The sequence below is a fragment of the Silene latifolia genome, chromosome 11, assembly GCF_048544455.1.
Source record: "Silene latifolia isolate original U9 population chromosome 11, ASM4854445v1, whole genome shotgun sequence".
In the NCBI taxonomy this organism is placed as follows: domain Eukaryota; kingdom Viridiplantae; phylum Streptophyta; class Magnoliopsida; order Caryophyllales; family Caryophyllaceae; genus Silene; species Silene latifolia.
The window spans coordinates 3,722,767-3,746,522 of record NC_133536.1 but is presented as its reverse complement, the minus strand read 5'-3'; the positions used below and the strand labels follow the sequence as shown (position 1 = coordinate 3,746,522).

The window sequence follows — 23,756 nt, the reverse complement described above, 5'->3', positions numbered from 1 at the left end:
CTAATGTTCCCCTTTCTATTTTTAGAAACTTTTACTCTTATTTTATTTATTTCTCTCTCCTATCACCAAACCCTACACAACTCTTTTACTTCTATTTTATTACTTTCCTTTATGTTTTGGCCCAACAATTCTTTATTTAACTACTACGGAGTAATAATTCATCTCTCTCTCCTATCACCAACCCCACACACACCTCTTTTACTCATATTTTAATACTTTTCCTAAAGTATTGTGCCAAAACCAAATGGGAAGATTATAATGAATGGGTGGGAGTATTAAAGAGGTAATAGACTCACATTTCTTTAGAAGAAATAATAATGATCTTTACTCGTTCGTTTGATAGCTATACTCGCCCTACCACTGACCACTTATTAAATATCTACTCATTCCTTAGAATCGTTCAATCTGGATTCAAACCGGATACTTGCATAACTATATAAAGCGGCGGGACATTGTACATGTAGTCAGGAGAACACTAATTAAAACAATGCATAGATGATCGACTGTTTGACAGAGTGTTCATGCTAGTCAACACCGTTACCCTAGTTATCTAGTTAATACAAGGTTGTTCATACGTAAAAATACACACACCGCACCACTATGAGTAGTCGCTAGCACACAATAATACGTTCATAATCGACGTTCATAATCGAGACTAAGATTTCTCAAACATACAAAATCGTCGGGTGTAACGGTAAGCATGTTCTGCTTCTTGCTAATTGCTATCCAATCAGGTCGCCGCCACCTGAAAAGTAATTAACTCTCATTATTATTAGAATAGCAAGCTATTAAAGCTAACTGTCGACTTGTAGCCTCTAAATACACAATCAGGTTCGTAAAGAGATGCGTATCTAATTAGGAAAAAAAAAAAAAACGTGTAAACTTACTTGTAGAATTGATCTGGGGTAGTATCTCCGACAATCAAGCCTAGCTTGAGCTTTTCGCCGGTACTTTCTCTTAATATATTGAACTCTACTGATTTCCCAACCATATCCCAGATCACGTCAAAAAACTGACAAATATACAAGCAAGAGTTCAGGAGTAATACAAATTATGCGCAAAGTCTCTAAAGAAACGGTCTCAATAAGAAGTGCTAAGTAAGTGTACAAGAGAATATTTCCATCTATAAACCATTAGAAGAGGTTTGTGCAGGAGAATATCTACCTACATAAATTACCTACATAAATAAAAAAAAGATTGTCAATTTACCTGTAATTTACTGGAGACCACCTTCCCATTGCATTCTACGATAACATCTTTAGGGCGTATGCCAGAACAAGATGCTGGCGAGTCCTGCGTGACCTGTTTAAACCACGGTTAGATAGAGACATACATGGTCATAATCTTACAGAAGTAATCTACTTATTATAATGGCAGGTTTTAGCATCCTGATCAGCTTCCTACCCGCACCGGGGGGAAAAAATAGAAAAGGCGTTCCCGAAATAAGTTATTAGACATTAAACTATCATAATCCCAGTCCCAAAATAAGTCTTAAACTAACAAAATTATTAATTATATTCTTATGACTCAGTTTAGACTAAACTTATTTTCCAACCTTATCCCTCAGACTCGTCAAAACATTCGAACATAATATATAGGATCCGCTATTTCACTCACATTCACGAGTCTTGAGATGGGTCTAAGAAATCCAAAATTAAACTCAAAACCCACAAAAAACTCTTCAACCCTAACGCAAGTCTTAGCTCAAGACTCATCTAGAGACTTGCGATAAGGACAGTCTTACTCTTTACAAGTTTAAGGTATTCATGCACAACATACCATCCCACCCTATCACCTTTTCACTGCCCGACATAGCCATTGACACCAAAGGAACGTAATATTACGTGAAATGCTACTTATCGACAATTAGTTTGCTATTATTGGCTGTCAAATTACAAAACTATCCTTTTCTTCCTTTTCCTTTAGTTTGACCCTCTGGTCCTCCATTACCCATTGTGACATACTGACATCACCTCTACAACTTTACGGCTAGGCCAAACAACTCCTCCCCCACCCATACTCGGCTATAAACCCTCCCCTCCAGGCCGTCATTCTCCCGGCCAGCCTGCCGCCACCAGGCTCAGCATAACCATCTTACTTCTGACCCGTTGGAACCACGGGACACCAGTGTAGCCCCTTTCCCTCCCCATCTCTTCATCTTTTAATGTCTAAGTTACCACGAAATGAGTCATCAAATTGATAAAGCAACACGATCAAGAACATACCTCTGCCACAACAACACCTGTGGAGATATTAGGGAACTTCATCATAAAATGCTCCAGAAACTCTAGATTTGAAGAGTAAAGATTGGCAACTTCCACGCCAAGCCAAGGTCGACGATATTGCCTACATCAATAAATTAGAAACAATAAACATGTTAATAACAGGAAATTATTATATGAAATCGTTTATTAAAGAACGACAGCAGAAAATCTTCATGCAAGGATTCAGAAATGTAAATTATAAAATGAAAAAAAAAATGAATAAATGGCAAATAGGATGCACTCAGAATACACCAGAAGGTGACTGAGATCCATCTGTAGAAATTACTCAAATGACAAAACTGAAGCAATTACTCACCCACAACTTTTAAAATGCTCCCACCACCTTGAAACTATGTTTGCTGGTAGAAACGGTTGTCTATAAAAACCAATACCAATGACTTCTCCAGAGCAGTTCGTAACAGGTCCCCCACATCTATCCTATCGATCGAGATATAAAATTTAGTTAGTAAACTATTCCAATGCACCATCTACGTCCGGAAGCTAAAGGTTAGAGTAGGAAAAGCGAATTACAACATTTGCGTTGGCATGCTTGACCCAATAGAGCTCATTGCAATTCAATAAAGTTCTCTTAAAAGTATCACTGAACAAAAAACAAGAAAAGACGGTAAGAAAAGCATTTTTTTATCGGAAAGTAGGATACAATCTGAAGTATCTCTAAGCCAACATTTTTCATTGAAATAAAGTGTCCGTACGATACCTGAAAACACCAGAGGAAATAGAAAGACGGCCCGCGGGTTGATAACTGTGAACAAGCCTAATAATCTTGGTTCCGGGAACAATCTTAAATAAGTTAGAATTAGAAGGCATCTGAAACGAACGCCCAGGCAGCTGAAGTCCATGAGTAGGATAAATAGAAAGGGTATCATCCAAAGACTTAAAAGTGGCCGTTTGTATCGGAAAATAGGATACAATTCGGATTGCAGCTAGATTGTAGTGAAAATCACAAGCAATGACTTGACCTTTAAATAATTTACCGTCTGATAAATACACATCAACCTTAACTTGATGAGGTAAGACGCCATTTGTGCGTTCAAATAGGGATGCAGCAGTCAATATAATATTAGAATATTTACCACCCACGAGTTGCTCGCATTCTACGATAATCCCAGAACCCCTAAATATAATCTCCTCTCCTCGGTTTTTTTTGTAGACATATATTTGTGATCCTGTTTCGTGCTCCGCCATATCATCTATTAGATCAAATTTAACCGTAAGAATAAAAAGCGCTACTTTAATAGTATAATTTAAAGTTAAACAAATGATTGAGACGTAATTGTAACTAACCAGGAACGTGATAAGAAAAGATGGAAACGAGCCAAGGTGAAGCTTTGGCAGTTAGGTCCATCTCTAAGTTATCAAGTATAGCTTTCGATCCCGTAACATGTTCTCCACGTTTCTTCTTTCTCAATTCTTATAAATATAAATTAATAAATTAATTAGTATACAAAAAAGTAAGACGATTAATGGGGTGATGGTTTAAATCCGCCCAATCACTGGCGGATATTATTTAAAGCTTAATCATTGAGGTGGGTGGGGATGGGGGATGATAATTTAACACTAAAATACTAAGATCCTCCACTGACTTAACTATGATGATAGAAACAATAAGAATAAAAAAACGGGAACAGACGGTTACCTTGCGATATTAAGGATGGTGAATCGGTGATTGACGGCATTGGAAAACGAGTTCGTCGCACTGGAGACCTAGGTTTGCTTGTTATTCTTTTACTCTCTCTCTCTCTACTCACCGTCCCTCAATATTCAATAATAAAGAATCCACCCACCCTCACCCCATTTAATTCATACGGAGCTAGATTTTACAAAATTGACCCGTTTGAATAACCTCATCCGACATGCGAACTTAAATCCTGAATTCAAATTGACCCGATCTAATATAATTTGATCGAAATATTTATTATTATAAAGTTATTATTATCCATAAATAAGTTGATAATAGGCATAATCATATAAGGTGATCCAAATTATCTTATAATGAATATTAATAGGGTCGGGGTCAGGTGCGAACTAAAGTTCCGTATGAACTGTGCGAACTCCCCAAAATCAATAAAACACGCGCACCAAACTCAATGCCCTGACTTCATTCAATCTCATTCTTATCCGCCCCTACCACCACATCTGATTTCCTTCTCCCTCATCCACTACCACCACCGCTACCAACTGTCGGAGCTTCCAGACGACCGTCAGACATGGTGTTATCTGTTACCAAGCGTCTCATTGCATACTGTTTGTGAAGAAGCGAAGTGTCCGGATTTAGGTGAGTGTTGGTCTGGTGGTGAAACTGGTACTGCTACTGCTACGATTATGATTCTCGGTGATACTTGTACTCGCGGTTGTAGGTATGATCTTATGATTTGCCGAATTTTGATTTTCGATTGTTTTGAGGTTCGGATTCTTACTTGCATTGTTGTTAAGATCGATTCGTAGTCTAAATTTGAGAGTTTGACCTTTGATTTGTGCTAAATTATGAATTTTGATGCGGAATAGTAAGAATATGGTGATTTGATTCAAGAGAATTGGACATGGAGATTTTCAGCTGAAGTTTTGAGCAATTTTAGTTGATTTTACGTTTACTCATTGACATTGTTTACTGTTTGTGAGGAGGCAGAGTGGCTGAATTTAGTCGGAGTGTTGGTCAGGTAGTGAAAGTGGTAATGATACATTATGATTATTGGTGATACTTGCACTCGCGGTTGTAGGTATGATCGAATTTTTATTGCGATTTTGTTTTAGGCTGTGGAAGTTTACTGAGCTGGATTTGTAAGGATTATTGGCGTGAATATGAGTGCTTGAGGTTTGATTTGTGTAGAATTATGATTTATGGCGTGAATTTGAGTGTTTGAGGTTTGATTTGTGTTGAATTATGATTTACGCCGTGAATTTGAGAGTTTGACCTCTGATTAGTGGTGTGGACTTCGGTGATTTGAGTTAAGAAGATTGTAGAAGATTTTCGGCTGAGGTTTTGAGCTAGTTTATTTGATTTTAGTGAAATTGTATACTGTTTTATTTGATTTTGGTGAAATTGTATACAGTTTGTAACGAAGCTAAGTGTCCGGATTTAGGCGAGTGTTTGAGGTTCGGATTTTAGTTTGCGTTTTTGTTATGAGCTGGATTTGGAAGTTGCTGAAATAGCGGAATGGAAGGATGAACAAATTTATTACATTAAGAATAAGTTGAGTGAGGAAGGAAAGCAAGTGGATCTACATAAGGGAAAAGAGCTCGCTCAGGTTCTATAATGATGCCACTGATCTCTTGTTAGTTTGAGTATTTAATACCTGCCTGTGAATATAGCGGTGAACTTTGCTCATCCTATGTGTAGATTGCGTTTGATGAAGCTGCATATTTGCTTGATTTGGCATCTGTGGAGGGGGCGTGGGATGACTTTGTGGATCGCATTGCTGAATGCTACAAGGTTGTTGGGCTCATCGGCATGGCAAGATTTATAACATATAAAGGCTGAACTTGACATAGAAAGCTTCACAATATACAATTGAAGATTCAAACCTGCTAGTTAAGTTTGACACCATGGATTGATCATCATTTTAGTTTAAGATGTAATCTTCTATATAGAACTGGTATGAAAATAACAACATATAACTGCATCATGAGGATATTTAACATTTTTGTTTGTTGGCATTACTCTTTATTGAGGCCGGTAAACTGTAGGAATTGAATCAGAAATTTTCAGAACTGGCAACAGTGTTATTGCAGATGAGCTTAATGTCACATTCTGATTGTTTCATCGCAGTTTGAGGAGCAACGAGATCAAGTATCAGTAGAACAAATTTTGCGGGTTGTTTTCCTTGATACAGAACGTCCTAGCCCGGTAAGGCTGTCTGATCTCTGCAACTTTATTAGTCAGTTTTTTATGCATTTAGTTTTAATTACAGTTTTGAAGCGCTATCCGTTTTCAGTTATCATCCCGAATTTTTTAGTGTATCAGACAATTATTGCAGATGGGCAAAATGGTCTAACTAGGTTTAATGTAGGTACTGGAAAAGCTCAAGAGGCAGTTAGCGGAGGCAGATGCAGCAGTTGAAACACGCCGAAAACCTCAAGAGGAAGCGGCTGGCCCTCGAATTGCAGGCGAAGGCCTTGTCATTGATGAATAAGTTCAGAACAAGTCAAGTAAATAACTACTGGCAATCTGGTGAGAGCAGTTGTGCCGTGACAATCTCTGGTTATGATCACAGTGGTTCAGAAAGCAGTGATGAGGAGATACTCGCTGATTATTGAAGCGATTCAGACGACAATAACTACACATGTATCGAGAGCGTCTCCAGATTTTTATTAGTACTAGTTTACGAAAACCTCATTCTCTCCATTTTTTGCGGGCTTGGTATCCATGCTTGCACTTAGTTTTATGGAGCAAAGGAATTTTAAGTTGTCGTGGCTCAGATGCTTGTCATCATGTGTCTGAAATTTTCGCAGGAGGTTTCCTTATATGCTTTCGGAAAGGTTTATTTCGGCAGGAGATTTCTGACCAGAGTGAATTACTGAGTGTATGACTTGAGTGATCAAAGACGATGAGACGAAAGTAGACAAGGTGTATTTAGCATGTCATAAATGTGTATCTACCAAGGTGAAGAAGTGTATCTAGCATATCCGAGATGTATATCTAGAAAAGGTAAATGAGTGTATCTAGCATGATAGAAATGTGTATCTAGCTAGCTATATGTGTGTATCTAGTAACTTGCAGAAGTGTATATAGTTAGCTAAAGATATTTATATAGTAACTTAAAAGGAGTGTATCTCATTATTCTACAATTATTTGTCTTTCGTGACAATGAAATCGACCAAACTTATGATTTTGTTAATGTTAGTCTGTTTTGTTATGTGATATTAGCTTTACCATTTTTTGATTGAAATCTTCGATAAAATGCAAATGAAAGTTTTACACTCCAAAAATGAGCGTCCTCAATTACTGATTATGGTCATAATTAGGTTAAGCTTGGATGAGATGGTAACTAGATATGCATAAGCATAAAGTAATAAACCAATCAAATTGCGGGTAAATGACGTATAAGTTAGTTGTTGAAATTACTTAAACTGGTTTTTCAAGTAATATTTTACGTATCTAGACTATTATTTTACGTATCTAAGTAGTTTTTACGGTTTGCGTCACAAGATATATCTAGAAAGGTAAAGACATGTATCTAAAAGAGTGTATCTATCTATCAAGGTAAAGGCTTGATCAAAGAATTTAAAGCGTGTATCTAACGACAGAGGAGAGTGTATCGACATGGTAAAGGAGTGTATCTAGCAATCTTAAGAAGTGTATATAACATGCCATAGATGTGTATCTAGAAAGGTAAAAGAGTGTATCTAGTAGGATAAAGAAGTGTATATAACATGTCATAGATGTGTATCTAGTAAGGTAAGAAAGTGTATCGAACAATTTAAAGAAGTGTATCTAACAATGGATTTGGACAATGGTACACACTACATTTTATCCGTTATTTCTTTTTTCTTGTCGAACAGACAGTGCTCCCATGAGGCTTATCTGTGTTTGCTTCCTTTGTCCGCCTAATCCCTCCAATTCCACTGCAATTTTCCGTCGCTTCAAACTTTCTGATTGTAGTCTCACCGGGATAATCAGTTACAAGATTAAGATCATTATTCAATGTTTTTAAATCAATTATCCCTTCACTTACTCTTCCACTGTCAGACCCTCCAATTTCATCAGGTTTCTTAGGAACATCCATCTTCATTGACAACCCATTTTGATGACTCTTCTTTTGGAGTGTAACACCACTTACATCTGCTCTTTCTCTCTTCTAATTTCCAATAGTCTTCACATCCTCGGTGCTTCCATCTTCATTGACAATCCATAACACAAAATCACAACCGATACAAACAAAAAAACAACAGGAAGAGGGGATAGTCGGATTATGGATATAATTAACCATGACGAGACTGGAAATCCTTCATAAACGCAATCAACTTCTAAACACCAGCAAGAGGTATAACATTGTAGATAGAAGCCCTCATTTCGCCAACAGACCTATGCCCTTTAAGAGCCACCATTTTCTCCTTAGCAGCCAGCATGATAAACTCCGGTTTTAGGTCTGAGTTGGCAAGAGTAAAAGTCACATTCATGAGCGACCTGACCGAATTTTCGACACGACAGCAAAAAAATCCTTACTGTTATCAATAGCATCATACAGTAACTGAGCTTTGGCAATGATGTTCTTTTCAACCTGTGCCAGTCCACCCTGCTGCAGCAAATCCTTGAAAACCAGACCGCACATGTAGATACCGTGGCACGGAGGTGTATTGTAAAGCGATTTGTCGATTAAGATCGTTGCGAACAATAACAATGGTCACACCAGATGGTCCTACATACAACCCCAGGCCAACTGCCAAAACGTTGCGAACAATAACAATAACCAATTGTCCCACCGAAGACCCTAGGCCCACTACACACAACCCCAGGCCAACTGCCAAAACGTCACTCGATACCGACGATAACAATGGTCCATCACAGCTCAACCGCACCCACAAAAGAGGGAGAAAAGGGAAAAAGTAGGAACACTGAGGTGGAGCAGGGTCTGCGACGATACTTTGGTGGTGGATTATGAGGCCTTCAAAAGAGGGAGAAAAGGGAAAAAGTAGGAACACTTGAACTCGATGGTGTGCGGCCTGAGAATATGTCGGCGACGGGATTGCCGACGATGGTGCGACGGTGGTGCACGACGGCGTTGTGGGTGTCGGCTGGTGAAGGTGGTGCGTGAGTCTGAAAGTATTTGGGGTTGTTTAATTTTGGGTTGGGGTTGGAATGTTGCTGGATAACAAAAGGGGCATAGCCCGTGTGTTTATTCTCAGGTCCATAAGTCAGTTCGTAAGTTCGCACCGAACTTTAAGTTCGCACGAGATCCTATTTCAATATTAATATATTTAAATATGAAAATTATCAATATAAAACATTACGCTATCAAAATATTTCTACGAACACAAATTCTCGTTGTAGACAGACACTATCCGTCTTAGCGCCGAAGATTGTTCTATGAATATATTGAATAAAAACATCTATAAATACCGAGTAATAGCAGATGAATTGACAAGGTTAAATCAAAATTATGTACCATGGTGTATCGATACAGAGTTATTTTTGGTTCAAATTAGCGCATTATGTCACGGGTAGGAATTAAACCCCCAAAAAAAGGTCTTACCACTTGAGCTAACTCTTGTTCTCAGGTGTAATCAATCGGTAATCACTAATCAGTGTAGAACATTTCGGTTGACAAAAGGAGGCGCTATACAATAGAAATGTGTAGTTACTCATAAATATAAAAGGTGTCCATGAAGAGAGCCTTCATAAGTCATAATAAATTAATAACGCTGACCATTAGCCCAAATGCCCAATGACATTATAACTAAACTAGGAAACTATGGGCTTCAGTGAACATTTTGACACTAAGGAATTCATCATATACATTAGCAAGATGTTACTCATAAATATCGACAAAACCCGGGCATGGCTGGCACCACCAAAACTAATTCTTCAAAAGAACAAACTACTCTTGAACCCCAAGAGTGTTGCAGAGTAGGCTTCATCAATCAATCATTTAGCTGTATGCCCAGGCTTTATTATATCCCAGTGAGTTTTCTTCCACCTGTAAAAAGCACCCACAAAATTAGAGATAAGAAGCAGCACCACGGTATAATACTGCATGAATATATGCCTGAAAGAACTTACTGATAGAATTTATCTGGGGGAGTCTGTTCGACCTTCAGAGTTAGCTCCAGAGTTTCACCGTTGCTCGCTCTCAAAACCTCAAGCTCAACATATTCTATTCCAACTTTGTTCCATACTATCTCAAATAACTGGAAGGAAATAAAGCAGTTAGTTAGGTGATGTTAAAATCATCAATGCATGCAATCATGCAACTATGCAAGTATGATTATCTCGGTACGATGGAAGGAAATTACCTAGTTGTCACCAATCACACAAGGGATGCACACAATTTTCTACCAACGACGAATACAATGAATAGATGAAAAAAAACCATGCTTACTGAGATGCATGGAGTAAAAATATGTAAAATGCAAAATTAGCACAGCAAATAAGACAGTCTATGAAATACAGAGTCCAGAAGCATCCGTGTTGCCAAACTACCCAGCGAAAATGAGTTGAAAATTAAGAAACATATCCATGATGCCATCCCTGATAATCAATAACTCGTGTGATTTTATCTTAAGCTAAATCTGGAAAGAATCATCATGGGTTTTGTATTCATGTTTTTTTATCACAATAGAACTCAGAGACTGACCTATGGACTAACTAAAGAACAGAATCAGCAGTCCAGAGGAGAAAGGAGTAATAAAACATTTGTTAGAACCGACCTCAGAGACTTAGCATTATCATTATCATTTTGTTCAACAAAAAGAGGCAGCTTGCCATGGCAGGAGCTACAGATGGAAATATACCTCCAACGAACTGCGGACTAATTTGCCATCACATTTTACTATGACATCGTTACAGCGTATACCGGAAGCATACGCTTCTGAATCCTTTGCAGCCTGTTTCAGAGACAAACAAGGGACGATTAAAATATAATAGGAACATCAGCCCAAAGCCTGCAAAAGCACAACCTATGATTATCATCAACTATAATTAGTGTAAGATGATGAGTAACATATAGAGGTGGGGCACATGTGTATGAACTATGAATTACCTTTTGATACCTACTAAAACCATATGCTCGGAAAAAGATGAGATCACAAATGCCTCATGAGATCTTTCAGTCAACAATTTAAAGAAGGAAAAAAAAAAGATAACTGTCAAATATCAACCGAAAATGAAGCTGCGGGTATAGGAACTGTTTTAGAATATACTTCCTTGAGTCCTAACCGTCAATAGTTAACATTTTCTTAATACACGAAGACCAAGGTAAGAACTAAAATCCCTGTTTATCCCTCCCTTTGTCCTATTATTTTCACATGCTATTGTATACTGTCTTCCAAATTTCGCCCCCTCTCTCTCAAAACCTCCATTTTTAAAAACTCCATGTAAATCAACAGCTCCTCTCGAGCTATAAAATGATAAAAGCTAGCCACACTCATTTCCTCAACAACCTGAAACTATAATTAACTTCGATTTCCATATCAAAGCTTTTACCTTTACTATTCCCTTCTTTTTCCTCTCTCGTTAGTTTAACCTACAGTAGTTCAATTTTAGTTAATTATTCACTGTTGTGAAAGACAATGGATTTGAGAGATAGGAACGGAGTCAGATGGAAGGGGGTCGGCTAGAACTGGTCAGTGACGACCTTACTGGCAATTAGTGACCTCAAAAGTTGGCCGTAGTCCGAAGGTTTCCATATTTGGTTCTGGCTGGTGAGAGACATTCTTATGTTGTATGGTGAGGTGAGTAGGCGGTAAGGGAGAGTGGTGGCTAGGGGAGATGAGGTCGTTGTTGAATGGGCTGGGGTTAAAGGTGGACACCGACCGATATCACGAAGGACAATATATAGTCACCCAACAAAGCACTTATGCAAACATAATACGAGCCAGGCACTAGCACACTGAACCCAATAATATAAAAAGATTTTCTTCGAGGAAAACAGATCTCAATGACACTGCGAACAGAAGAGATCACAATTTTCATGAATCGGCGAACAGCCAAACAGAGACAGTTCACAGCTGGTAATAATTAGTGTTCCTCGCAGACACAACCACCCACCAAACCTTCCCCAGCCCAAATTCTGATAACCAGCAATCACAGATCAGGAACATTTTGATATTACAAAATGGTGGTCGTCATAAATAATTTTATGCTTGCATTGTAAGAGATCATAACAAATTTTTATCAATTCAAGGAAGCCACAAATATTTTGGAACAAGAGACAGACCATCAGAACGGGCTTGATTAAGAGAGTTCTGATATTCCACTCTGCACCACTGTATCAACCACATTCGAAAAAGCGACAAAGAGGTTTGAGATGTAGTTGAATTTACCGGGAAAAAAAAAGAAGAAGGTTCCTGAATTTATTCTTAACTAGTTTCATAATACCACTTTCATTTTTCATACAAAAATAAATGTGTAATGGAAAAAAAAAGGCTCCAGTCTTTTTGAGTGAGGGTCATTAGCTTACCTTGAAGACACCTGTTTGCTCAAAGAGAGATTTCTAGAAAAAAAAAAAGAAAACAGCTCTAGAATTATTTTCCAAAACAGACCCAAACTCCCAAAGGACACAGCCCAGATAAGATACGGAAATCCCTCTACACCAAGACTCAAGAAAATAAGAAAGAGGTCCAACACCGTCAAAAGGACAGTTCCATTGGTTCGACAGAAGATCATTCATAAACCATAAAAAAGAAAAAAAGAAAAAAAACAAGGCTGAACGGACTAGCAATTGTGAGTCAAACTCATTGTCTATCCAATTGACAAGCACCATAATTAATAAAGCAAATGCCTGAATCTTTTTTTTTTTTTTTTCTCAATCTACTCCCCAACCAGACCCACGAAAAAGGCACATTGCAAAAAGAAAAATGAAAATGGCAAACATATGGATAGTATGGGAGAAAATTTAAGCCACAAATTCCAGTAATTCAAAGTTCATGATAATAAACCAAGGAAAATAAGTTCTTGACTGTTGATGTTGCAATGATAAGAATATACCTTTGTGACAACAACACCTCCAGTGACATCGGGGAACACAGCCAAAAACTTTCTCAAAAAATTAGTAGATTTAGTACGAGTGGCATGAAGATTGACAAATTTCATACCAATGCAAGGCCGATGATATTGCCTACGCCAAAAAAAAAAAAAAAAAAAACAAATTCATGTTTAAGGCACAGAGAACTAGATGAAAATATATGTATAGAAAGGTAAAATTCATAAAAGTCATACGATATGTAAACACACATCGGAAAGCTTCGAATTTGCACAAAAATGAAAGAGAGAGAGAGCGACGGGACAAGGTCTCAACTGGACAAATTAAGATTTATTTCAGGAATTGATTATTATATGGCAAAATAAACTAACGGGGTCAGAATTATATTTCAACCAAAAATACTCGGATAATTTGTAGCAAAAGACAAAACTTCTCTCAAGCCCTTCACAAAGATGAAACTTAGGGCTTACTTAGAACATCAATCACAATTCGCAAAGGTTATGTTTAGAGAGAGAAAAATTAGACAGAATTCATCACTCTGAAACTTCGGGTTTGATAAGCATTGATCATTTGAGCCTTTGATAATCATAGCAGTAAGAACTGTCTACTCTTGTCGGCTAAAGGGAGAGCTAGAGAGGTATGTCATCAAGACCTCACCCAAAGACTATCACACCTCTTTTTTCTCCTGCTACTTTTATTAAGTATTGTAATAGACTATGTTTGACCTTAAATAAGGCCAATTGCTTCAATAAAATCTAGACGAGTGCTTTCGAAACTAAAGGGCCCCAGAAGAGCAAAGCAAACTTCTCGTCCTTGATAGGGGAAGTTTCATTTCTAGTATGATAATTTATGTTAGTTGGACTCGATTATGGGTGTCGGGCATGCATTCATACATAAGTCTGATATGAGTACAGCCTTAGAAGCGAAGAGTTTAAGTAGCATATTGATATTGATTATTAAGAGAAAAAAAATCACTTTGCCTTGATTGCTAGAAAGAAAGGAAAATTAAGAAAAAAGTGACGACACTACAAAGAGATAAAAATGTTACTAGTTCATGATGGTAAGAAAGCAAACAAGTACACTCGGAGATGTACAATTGATGGCATTATCTCAGATGAATATAATGTGTGTAGCAAGAAGAAACATGGACCACCCTCTGTTACCACACTCTGACTACACTACCTATTTAAGGAAGCTACTGATGAAATAAGGAACACACTCGAACACTGATGCCTTGAAAGCAGCGGTTTTTCCCAATTGTTAGTATCTTACTTGAGTTTTAGAGATCATGACTAGTGGGACAATCTCATAATGGCTAAATCTTACGCCTTGAATCTATGTTGCTCAGACATTTTATTAGGGTAAAGACTTGTAAGCCGGTTGTCGATTCCAAGCAGAATTGCATAGAGTAAAGATCTTGGCCATATATAAGTTAAAGATCAAACACAGCCTCAAAAAGACTGTTGCATGGAGAGTGCATGACTTTAAACTCAGAACAATTAGCAGCAAAAACTAGTGCCATCGGAACAGAATCGAAATCAGATTTCTCAAAATATAAAGACCTTAATTGCTAGCAATGAGTCATCCATAAGTCCATAGGTACTCCATCAGTCAATTTTTTATCGTCTCATTTCCATAGTAGGTTGTCCCAAAATAGTAGCCTTCCTAACTTAGTGAAGTACAATTCAATTGTTACTTTTATCTAAAAACAATCGCCATATTGATACTTGGAAATGAAATAGCAACTCACCGGCAACTTTTAAAATTTCTCCACCAAGTTGAAACTAAGTTAATCGGTAAGAAAGAAGACTTATAGAACATGAGTCCAATAACTTCTCCTAGATAGTTGATGACAGCTCCTCCTTTATCCTCCTAAAAGAAAATATGTTAGTTAGATAAACCGCTATATTTGAACGGAATGGACGGTAAGCTAGAACAATGTACAAAGACATGTTCAACATTAGAGATCTTAGAAACAAAGTGATGTAAAAGTGAGACAAAAAGGGGGAGTAAGGGCTATTACTGGATGGTTGTTGTCCTTGACCCAATAAAGCTCGCTGTAATCCAATTCTTTGTTCCACCCAAGTGTACTGAACAAAGAGATATATATCAGCTTAGTGAAGAAAAAGAGAAGAAGAAGATTGAAAAAGGAAGAGGGCAGTAGCGATTGGGAGCAATAAGTACCTGAAAACACCGGAACCAACAGAATGAGCATTAAGGGGTCTCAAAGAGCGGGAAATGGTGATTAAGGGAGTCTCAGGTGAAATGTTAAATTTCGTAGAATGAGCACGTAATGGAGGTCGGTGTTGCTGCTGCAGCTGCTCCTGCTGCATGGGGGTATTTAACGGAACAACATCGTCCAAATTCCTAAGAGTGGCAGTTGGCAATTGGCAGGGGGTTTGAATCCGAATGGCAGCAAGGTTGTAGTGGAAATCACAAGCTATAACTCGACCTTGACATACCTTACCATCCCATAGACACACATCAACCTTCACAACCAACCAAACAAACAAGTTTAAATCTTTCTGAATTGCCTTTTGGCAGAGGTGCATAATTATAATGAAAACGAACAAAGCACAAGTTACTTGCCTGAATATCACTAGGGTCGAGACCATTACTACGAACGAAGAGTATAGCGGGACAAATAATGATACTAGTAAAATAATTAAGTGTCGTTTCATCATCATCATCATCATCTCGGTGAGATTCATATATAATACCAGAACCCCAAAATACAAGTTCACCTCGCCTTTTGATTTCACCTTTGCTCAATCTGTACCTCACTGATCGGGGGTTTTCCGGGCAATAAGACATCTCATCTGAATACATACAGTATACTTATTTATTTTTATATTCAAGCTAATAATTCTATAAATACATGAACAATACTTCGTAATTATTAGCTATAATTCTATAAATACATCAACACATCAACAATAGTTCGTACTTACAAGGAAGATGACGAGAAACGATACCGACAACCGAAGGAAAAGCTTTAGCAGCGGCAAACTTAAGAGAACAGTCCATCTTTTTGACATCAAGCTTTTTGACATCAACAACTCCATCTTCTTTAGCAAGAATCCTCTTTATTCCCCACCCCTTCAACCTCCTGGTTTGTATGTTGCTTGTCATTCTCTGGAGACGGAGGAGATTCGGCGGAAACTATAATTATTTCTTACCCTTGATTAATAATAAAGCTATAGAGTCTACTTGTGCTGGAAATCGGTTCATTCGGGTCGGATTTGATTCGATTACATAGATTTGGGTAAAGGTGGACAACATGGCGGGCCAGCCTGGGCCAGCCCGGTCTCATGGGCCATATTTCAGCAGCCCGGTCAGCACATGGCCCGGTCCCGTTGGAATCCTCACTTCTACTCCCCAACACCCTATCCACCTACGAAAACCCCTCCCAGCTACTTATCTCTATTTCCCTTTGGTGGTTGGTGGTCGGGCGTTGGTGGTAGACAAAGGTTATGGGGGAAAGGGTTTTGGGTACCCTTGGGCCGTGAGAAGGTGGCAATACATTCCAGACAAAGTTAATAAAAATGGCAGCAAATGAACCATCAACAAAGGAAATAGGAAAATTTCATTCCCTTTCCTGTAAACCACAAACCAAACAGACCCTTTATTGGTGCTGTTTGGCCAAGCTTAAAAAGTGCTTTTACAATTGAAAAAGTAGTAGCTTGGCCAAACATGGTAAATTAGAGGGTTTTAAAAGTGCTTTTGAAAAGTCAAAAACTGATTATTCACCCCCAAAAGGAGAAGTAGATAATTACTACTTCTACTTCTACTTTTCACATAAATAACCAAAGAAGCAAACAAAAGTTGTATTAAAGTAGTTAGGCCAAACATATAAATTTTGTGAGAAACCACATTTACAAAAGTATGGCCAAACAACTAGAACTTTTCCGAAAAGTAACTTATGAATAAACTCCTTTTGAAAAGGAAAAACCATTTTCCATAATCAAGGCCAAACAGCACCATTATTTGCCTGATTGATCGTCGTATAAGCTCACATTGAGATTTTACTATTCTTCAAGCATATTAGAAGATTGGTCTGTCAACTTGCAAATCTTTTTAATAATTCTATTTTTTCCTCCTCAGATTTGAGTCTACATTGTTGGTGGGGTTGCATTGCTGCAAACTAACAAGCGATTGCTAAAATCTCGGCTTTTTTTTTTCTGAAGTTTGTGCTTACTGCTATCTTCTCTCACGACGGTCATGGTTCAAAGTTTTGTAAGCGAGAATGGACATACAACAAGCTTACTGCTATCTTCTCTTACGGTGGTCATGGTTCAAAGTTTTGTAAGCGAGAATGGACATACAACAAGCTTACTGCTATCTTCTCTTACGGTGGTCATGGTTCAAAGTTTTGGAAGCATGAATGGACATACGAACTTTTTGTGTCGATTATTTGGTGAATACCTTAACATGATGTCTCTTTGTCCATGGTTACCGAATGACATATTTGAGATTGCAAAGCATTTGTCATTATCAATATATGACAGTGTCCCCAAAATGATGATGTCTTCTTGATTGCCTTTGATGTAGTTTTCTCTTGTGGCTCTGGTATTCTATTGACATTTTGAGGACACTGGTGTGCAAATTAGTGCTGTTTTTGCCATTTTATAAGATTTCTAAGAGATGGCTTTGGTTTTTTTTTTTTTTTTTTGACAGCTGTAAAAGAAGGTACACCTAACTATCCATGGCCTTACATGCAAGGCCATGTGCTCTTTTATTAAACGATCTAGGAATGTAACTAATAGCTAAACAATGAAAAGAGGCAGCCGTTCCAATAATATCCATTAGAGTCGCTTTAATGAGGTGTTGCATTCGTTCAAAACCAGCTAGTTGATAGACAATAGAGATGCAGTCCGTAGAGATCTCCAAGTGTCTTATTCCTTGTTCTTGAGCCCATAACATAACTGATAACACCCCCAAACCCTCAGCTTGAAGCGGTGATTCAGCTCTAATCTTTCTCACTTCCCTGCAATATCTTTGTCCATTTCCCAAGACACCTTCCCAACCAATACCCGCTTTCTCAATCCCCCGCCACCCGGCATCCACCATAATCCTTACGTAATCACAATTTCTTATCTCACCCACAATACAAAACGGATTACTTCTCGAATCCACAACATACTATCCATTCTAGACATACCTGAGAACTCCATAGTAGTAGCTAAGTCCTTTTCACGTGTCTCCACCGCCTGATCCGCCGTTCCAACCATTTGTGTCCATAAATTATAAAACATTAACGGGTGGAAAGTCAATCCTTGAAAAAGAATTTTATTACGGATGCTCCATAGACACCAAAGCATCGCCAAGAATCGGAATCGCACTAACCGAGCCTCTCCGCCTTCCAAATTTCCAAGATACGAAGTCCATTGAATAAGCCATTTCGCGATACTCAGATGGGATCCTAACTCAGTACGTATTCCTAGCTCAGAACCAGCCCAAAGTCTCCGTGACACCGGACAGTCACGGAATAAATGTTCCAATGTTTCCATACTCACACCGGTTGACAAACAAAGTTTGCAATTTGTCAGTCCCAATATTTCTTTTCCTAAAAATTTTCCCTACCGAAAGGGTGTTTGTTAAAATTTTCCACACAAGGATTTTCCACGTTTGAGGCCCCGGCATCTTCCACATTTTTCGCCTACAAAACAAGCGTACATCCTCCCCTATTCTAGCCTTGTCTTTATCCGATCCTCGACGGTCCATGAAGTCCTCAAAAATAACACCATATCCACTCTTAACGCTATACTCGCCATCATTGCAATGTAACCAATACACTTCATCCATTAATTGTGAAAGACAAATTGGTTTGACTAAAATTAGATGCACGCTTTCTTCCTCAAATAGTTGACCAACAAGAGTTTCATTCCAAACTCTCCTACCATCAGCCGTGGACATAGTTAAATCCTTTACCGTTACGTTCCTTAGCTCCACGAACTCAGCATCCAACAGTCTCAAATTTGGCTCCGGACACTCTCCTCCCACCCAATTATTAATCCACACGTTCAAACTTGAGTCTAGACCGGGCTTCCATCCTATATGCTGCCGTACCATAGACAACCCATGTAAAATACTTTTTGCCCCCCATGACAAATTGTTACCATAGTTCAGCGATAAATTTTTCGTGATCCTTCCGTCCTTAAGCAGTTTTTTTCGAAAAACATTAACAAAAAAGGGTCCCGGACTTGATAAAATTCTCCAACCATGTTTTGCTAACATCGCTTGATTCAGACATTCAATATTTCGAATCCCCAGACCTCCCTCTCGTTTCGGCAAGCTTAGAAATTTCTTACTACACCAGTGAAGAGTCCTCCCTGATTTACAACCCGCCCACCAAAAATGTGCTAATAAGGAATTAATCTTATTAGTCACACTTACCGGTATTTTAAATACCGATAGAACATAATTTGAGAGATTTGATAGGACGGAGGAAATTAGGGTCAGTCTTCCCCACTACAAAAAGAAGTGGTCATAGCGACAACAGAATTCCGTCGCAAATTCAATAGAATCCGTCGCTAAATGGGTGTTTGCGACGGAAAATGCGACTAAATCAAGTCATTGCACAATTTAGTAGCAAATCTTGTTGCTTTGCGATGGAAATTTCGTAGCAAAGAGATTAGCGACGGATTTTGCGATGGATTTTGCTTTAATTAATTTTGATTAAGTGTGCAATTAACTTTTGTATTCTGTCGCAAATGCTTAAAATTCCGTCGCTAAATTTAATTCATTCTATCGCAAATCTTAAAGATTCCGTTGCAAACTTAATTCATTCCATCATAAACTTAATTGATTAGTCTAGAACGAGATAAATTAGCTCCTACTGCTGGTTTTGACGATCATAATTACAACTAGCAACCGGGTCACAACAACAGCCACCAACATCCCAAGTATAGCTGTTCATGGGCTATCCCGCCCATTAGGCCCGCCCGTCCGGCCCGCTTATTACGTGGGCTTGGACAAGTATTTTTTACCCGAAAAATTAAGAGGGCGGACCAAGCCCAGCCCACCAAGTTAATTGGGCGGGTGTGGACAACAAGAAAATCTCGTGGGCTGGCCCATTAGGCCCGTTTACTATTTAAAGCCTTTACTTTACACTTATAAAAAGACAATTTCAAAGAAAATTGTATCAATTTTATATGGATGTGAAACACTAAAATAATACGTAAACTATAAAGATTAAAATATAACGAAAATATTTATATATTGGGTACCCTTATTTATTTTAATTAATAAAACATCTAAATTGGAGTTTCATGTTACGGCCCATTAGCCCATGGGCCGTCCGACTTTTGACTAAAGGGCGGGTAAGGGCAAGGATAATTGGCTCATAATTAAGGCCCGGCCCGCCCACTAAGGTCTTAAAGGGTAGCTTTTTCCTTCACAGCCGGCCCATGTTCGACCCAAGCCCGCCTTTGAACAGCTCTAATCCCAAGAATAGAATGTAAGTGCACATAAGTATTCATGTAGCTTTAGGATGTTAACAGTGATTATCGTTTATATTATTGTTAAGATCACACATTCATTAAGTAAATCATGTTATAATTATTATTAACTTCTAACTTTGGGAATTAACAGCCTTTTTGCTTACGACTATCAGGAGCATATTATGCACTTATCTAGCTATCTATTATCTAGCTATCTATAGTTAGAATTTAATGAGTAAAATCATGCGGAAAAATTGAAAAATGCACAGGAACTTCAACGAGTAACATCGAGCACAAAATCAACAAGAAATTTGATGAGTAAAATCAACTAGAAAAATCGAAAATGAAGATGAACAAGAATATGTATAAGGATAACATAAGAGAAATGCAATTGAAAAACTAAGTGCATGAGAGGAAAGATATCACAGCAAGTTTAAAACTAAGTGTATAAGGATAACTCCTAATGAGTAATTCTTGAACGGTACTAAGTTCAAAATTCTAACAAGTTTACAAAAAAAATGGGAACATATCACAGCACTCATATGATCAATTTAAAACAAAATTCCCTGCCAATATGCAACTGGCCTGTCAAAAAAGAACAAAAGGAGAATCAAGCTTACCTGAATAAGATATATTACGTAATTAGCTGAAATATACCAAGCGTCCAAGCTGTGAGCCTCTACGTACCAGAAAAAACCCAAACCTGCTCATCAACAAAAATCAACCAAATCAGTAAATCAACCAAACTGATTTCCAACAATGATCTTAAGTTAGGGGAGAAATAACAGAAGACGACTCTTGACAGTTGCGGATGGCCTGTTATCAAATACTTCAATAACGAACTACAAACAGAAATTTGGACAACTGAAATTCATATGACATAAAACGATCATTTCAAGTTTGTGTAATTCATTAGATAACAATAAATCTCCCTTAAGGTTGAGACGGATACCATCTGGCCCGTCTTAAGGTTAAGATGGGTAGTGCCGTCTTGATGTTAAGACGGATACCATCCACCCATCTTAAGGTTAAGACTGGATACCGTCCGTCTTAAATTAACAAAAAGTTAGCTGGTAATTCATACCACACAGAAAGTTTATGTAATTCAAGTCCTTGTTTGGTTTTAATATAACTTTGCAATATTCTGAACTGGTTTTTCAAATATTATTTTGATTGATTATTATTGATATTTGACAAGCTTCTGAGACTTGTCCCATGTGTGACACAATTGTAAGATGATGCCTATAACTCCCCAACATGACAACCGCTGTTAAATAAAAAATAAAAAATAAAAAGTTAGCTCAGAAAGTGTTGACTCTAATATTTTTCATATTATAGTCCAGTACGCGCAAGAGAATCAAGTTTGGACGCGGATATGCAAATGAGAAATGAAACACGGGATGAATAATCCAATGCACAAGGGAACATCCATGAGAAAGAGTAATAACGATGGATAGTTCGGGTCCTTATCTTACCCTTAACCAAACCTTGCTATTTTTTACAGGTAAGGGATTATACTTCAAAATTTTACGGTTAAGGCACTCCTAGTCTAACGCCGTCAAGTTCTTCATTAAAACTAAAAGCAGCCCAAAAACATTGCAGAAATTACCAATTTACCATATAATTTACAATACATTGCAGCAACAGTAAAACAAAATCAATTGAAAAGGAAAATCATGAAGCAAACCTAATTGGGTACTCAAAGAATAATCTAGCAAAATCCAACATAAATTTCAATGAATCTACTTTTCTAGGTACAAGAAACTAAAAATTAAACGCAGAAAAACACATAATTGAACATATGTATAGCAACAGAATTAAAGAAATCAAAGGGGATGGCATGAAGAACTTACAATTGATATGAAAAACAAGCAAATTGTAATCATGGGACTGAGAAATTAGAAGGGGATGTAATGGGTTGTTTCGAAATTAGGGTTTACTGATTTCAAGAATATGAAGCTATAATAATGGAAATATCCAGAAAACTATACCCAGAAAAAAATCGTAACAATTACTTTAGATTGTTTCATTAAAGCTTTATATTAAAAAACTAGAAAATGAATCAAACAAAAAGAGGAAAATAACCTTGCGACGGATTGAGAGCAATGACGGATCGACAAGGATGGTGGAGGACCCGGCTGAAGACGACGGCGGCAGACAATTATGGAGGACACTGCGGTGATGACGATGATGGAGATGATGGAGGAGAAGGGGGTTTCTTTTGATTTGGGGTTTGTGACTGTGTTATGTCGAGTTAGGGTAGGGAGATTGGGTTTTGTTTTTCCTTGCGAGGGTTTGGGTAATGTTGCGACGGAATTTAATTAGTAATCGCGTTTTTTTATTCCGAGAGTATTACTAATCGCGTTTTATATTAGGAGGAAATTTAATTAGAATTTTCCATCGCAGTTTCCGTCGCAAATTAAAGTAAGCCATCGCAAATTCCGTTGCAACAATTAGGCGCCATTGGAATTTTCACCCGCCAACTAGTGGACGTAGCAAATTCCATCGCAAATCGCAAATCCATCGCAAAATCCATCGCAAACCCATATTTACCGATGGATTATGATTCTGTCGCAAAGTTCTGTAGCTAAAGCCAATTCTTTTTGTAGTGCCCGCTCGTGACAAAAAAATCCCATTCCAAGAGGAAATTCTTTTCATGACGTTATCAATCAGACTCCTGAACAGCTCACGTTTAAAACCTTGAAATTAAGTAGGTAATCCTAGATATTTTCCAAGATTTTTCTTTCCTTTTACCTTTAGCGTCTTCATCCCATGTCGTGTTTTAGCCAACGTAGTACTAGGGCTGAAAAGAATTCCTGATTTATCATCATTCATGACTTGCCCCGAGACCAAACAAAACTTGTCCAAAATGGGCTTTAAAGTTTTTGATGAGTTGTTATTATCATGAAGAAAAAACACCGCGTCGTCCGCAAAGAATAGATGCGATAAAGCATCCACCCCACGACACAAAGTGATTCCTTTCAAGAGCCCATTTTTCTGCGCCTCAAGAATATTCACAGACAGCACCTCCATACACAAAACGAACAAAAAAGGTGACAAAGGATCCCCCTGTCTTAGACCGCATGTCGGCTTAAATAATCTTATCATTGAAGGCCTAAAGGGTCGAAGATTGGTCATTTGGAAAGTTTTTATTATACTTAAGACTTGAGAGTTGAGATATTAGTTTATTTGGATTGGATTTTAGTACTTATTTGTTATTTTTAAGACAATAAGAAATTGTTTTTAAGATTATAAAAGACAAGACACGCATGTTACTGGCGTACTGCACAATATGACCTACTTGTTTTGCTTTGCGTAGTATATAGTATATACCGTATAAATGGAGACATGGAGTATTTATGGATGCACAAGTCTTTTGACTTTTTGGGCAT

General features: G+C 37.8%; 3 protein-coding genes and 1 long non-coding RNA gene across 11 annotated transcripts; 1 reads left to right on the top strand and 3 right to left on the bottom strand.

Moving 5' to 3' along the window:
* Positions 1 to 461: 461 nt before the first annotated feature.
* LOC141610672 (putative protease Do-like 14) lies at positions 462 to 4,081 on the bottom strand. 3 transcript variants are annotated; one of them, XM_074428883.1, is made up of 11 exons: positions 3,922 to 4,053; positions 3,570 to 3,695; positions 3,359 to 3,475; positions 3,195 to 3,262; positions 2,983 to 3,113; positions 2,796 to 2,865; positions 2,581 to 2,702; positions 2,226 to 2,346; positions 1,210 to 1,302; positions 888 to 1,012; positions 462 to 745 (listed from the first exon to the last, which is right to left on the bottom strand). In XM_074428883.1, exons 1-11 carry the CDS (start codon positions 3,959 to 3,961, stop codon positions 631 to 633), a joined length of 1,128 nt encoding a protein of 375 aa, XP_074284984.1. In that variant the 5' UTR covers positions 3,962 to 4,053; the 3' UTR covers positions 462 to 630. The 3 variants fall into 3 exon arrangements, with proteins under 3 accessions (XP_074284984.1, XP_074284982.1, XP_074284983.1); XM_074428881.1 differs by having other exon boundaries at positions 2,983 to 3,475; positions 3,922 to 4,081; XM_074428882.1 differs by having other exon boundaries at positions 2,799 to 2,865; positions 2,983 to 3,475; positions 3,922 to 4,056.
* A 224-nt stretch (positions 4,082 to 4,305) lies between these two features.
* Positions 4,306 to 7,136, top strand: LOC141610673 (uncharacterized). 4 transcript variants are annotated; one of them, XR_012528371.1, is made up of 5 exons: positions 4,306 to 4,642; positions 5,336 to 5,530; positions 5,623 to 5,715; positions 6,052 to 6,129; positions 6,293 to 7,136. It is a non-coding gene; the product is annotated as an uncharacterized LOC141610673 (long non-coding RNA). The 4 variants fall into 4 exon arrangements; XR_012528372.1 differs by having other exon boundaries at positions 5,623 to 5,813; XR_012528374.1 differs by having other exon boundaries at positions 5,623 to 5,857.
* Positions 7,137 to 9,564: 2,428 nt separating this feature from the next.
* Positions 9,565 to 22,658, bottom strand: LOC141610687 (putative protease Do-like 14). 3 transcript variants are annotated; one of them, XR_012528380.1, is made up of 12 exons: positions 22,450 to 22,657; positions 20,985 to 21,067; positions 15,874 to 16,057; positions 15,512 to 15,741; positions 15,107 to 15,411; positions 14,946 to 15,012; positions 14,673 to 14,794; positions 12,928 to 13,057; positions 12,158 to 12,206; positions 10,734 to 10,826; positions 10,003 to 10,130; positions 9,565 to 9,919 (listed from the first exon to the last, which is right to left on the bottom strand). XR_012528380.1 is itself a non-coding variant. In XM_074428902.1 (11 exons), exons 3-11 carry the CDS (start codon positions 16,052 to 16,054, stop codon positions 9,868 to 9,870), a joined length of 1,308 nt encoding a protein of 435 aa, XP_074285003.1. In that variant the 5' UTR covers positions 16,055 to 16,057; positions 20,985 to 21,067; positions 22,450 to 22,657; the 3' UTR covers positions 9,565 to 9,867. The 3 variants fall into 3 exon arrangements, 2 of the variants coding, with proteins under 2 accessions (XP_074285003.1, XP_074285004.1); XM_074428902.1 differs by lacking the exon at positions 12,158 to 12,206; XM_074428903.1 differs by lacking the exons at positions 12,158 to 12,206; positions 15,874 to 16,057 and having other exon boundaries at positions 22,450 to 22,658.
* LOC141612602 (uncharacterized) lies at positions 17,618 to 17,992 on the bottom strand. The gene has a single exon (XM_074431413.1). It carries the CDS (start codon positions 17,990 to 17,992, stop codon positions 17,618 to 17,620), a length of 375 nt encoding a protein of 124 aa, XP_074287514.1.
* Positions 22,659 to 23,756: the final 1,098 nt, after the last annotated feature.

What these genes read in the sequence shown, in the direction of transcription:
- LOC141610672 (XM_074428881.1), bottom strand. Translation starts at nt 3,961, where the DNA reads ATGCCGTCAATCACCGATTCACCATCCTTAATATCGCAAG. An exon ending in ATTTCCTCTGGTGTTTTCAG is followed by an intron (nt 2,866 to 2,982) that starts GTATCGTACGGA and finishes TTTTTTGTTCAG; the next exon opens with TGATACTTTTAAGAGAACTT. An exon ending in GAGCATTTTAAAAGTTGTGG is followed by an intron (nt 2,347 to 2,580) that starts GTGAGTAATTGC and finishes TTATTGATGTAG; the next exon opens with GCAATATCGTCGACCTTGGC.
- LOC141612602 (XM_074431413.1), bottom strand. Translation starts at nt 17,992, where the DNA reads ATGGTGGATGCCGGGTGGCGGGGGATTGAGAAAGCGGGTATTGGTTGG.
- LOC141610687 (XM_074428902.1), bottom strand. Translation starts at nt 16,054, where the DNA reads ATGACAAGCAACATACAAACCAGGAGGTTGAAGGGGTGGGGAATAAAG. An exon ending in TCAAGGACAACAACCATCCA is followed by an intron (nt 14,795 to 14,945) that starts GTAATAGCCCTT and finishes ATTTTCTTTTAG; the next exon opens with GAGGATAAAGGAGGAGCTGT. An exon ending in TAGTCCGCAGTTCGTTGGAG is followed by an intron (nt 10,131 to 10,733) that starts GTATATTTCCAT and finishes ATTTCCTTCCAG; the next exon opens with TTATTTGAGATAGTATGGAA.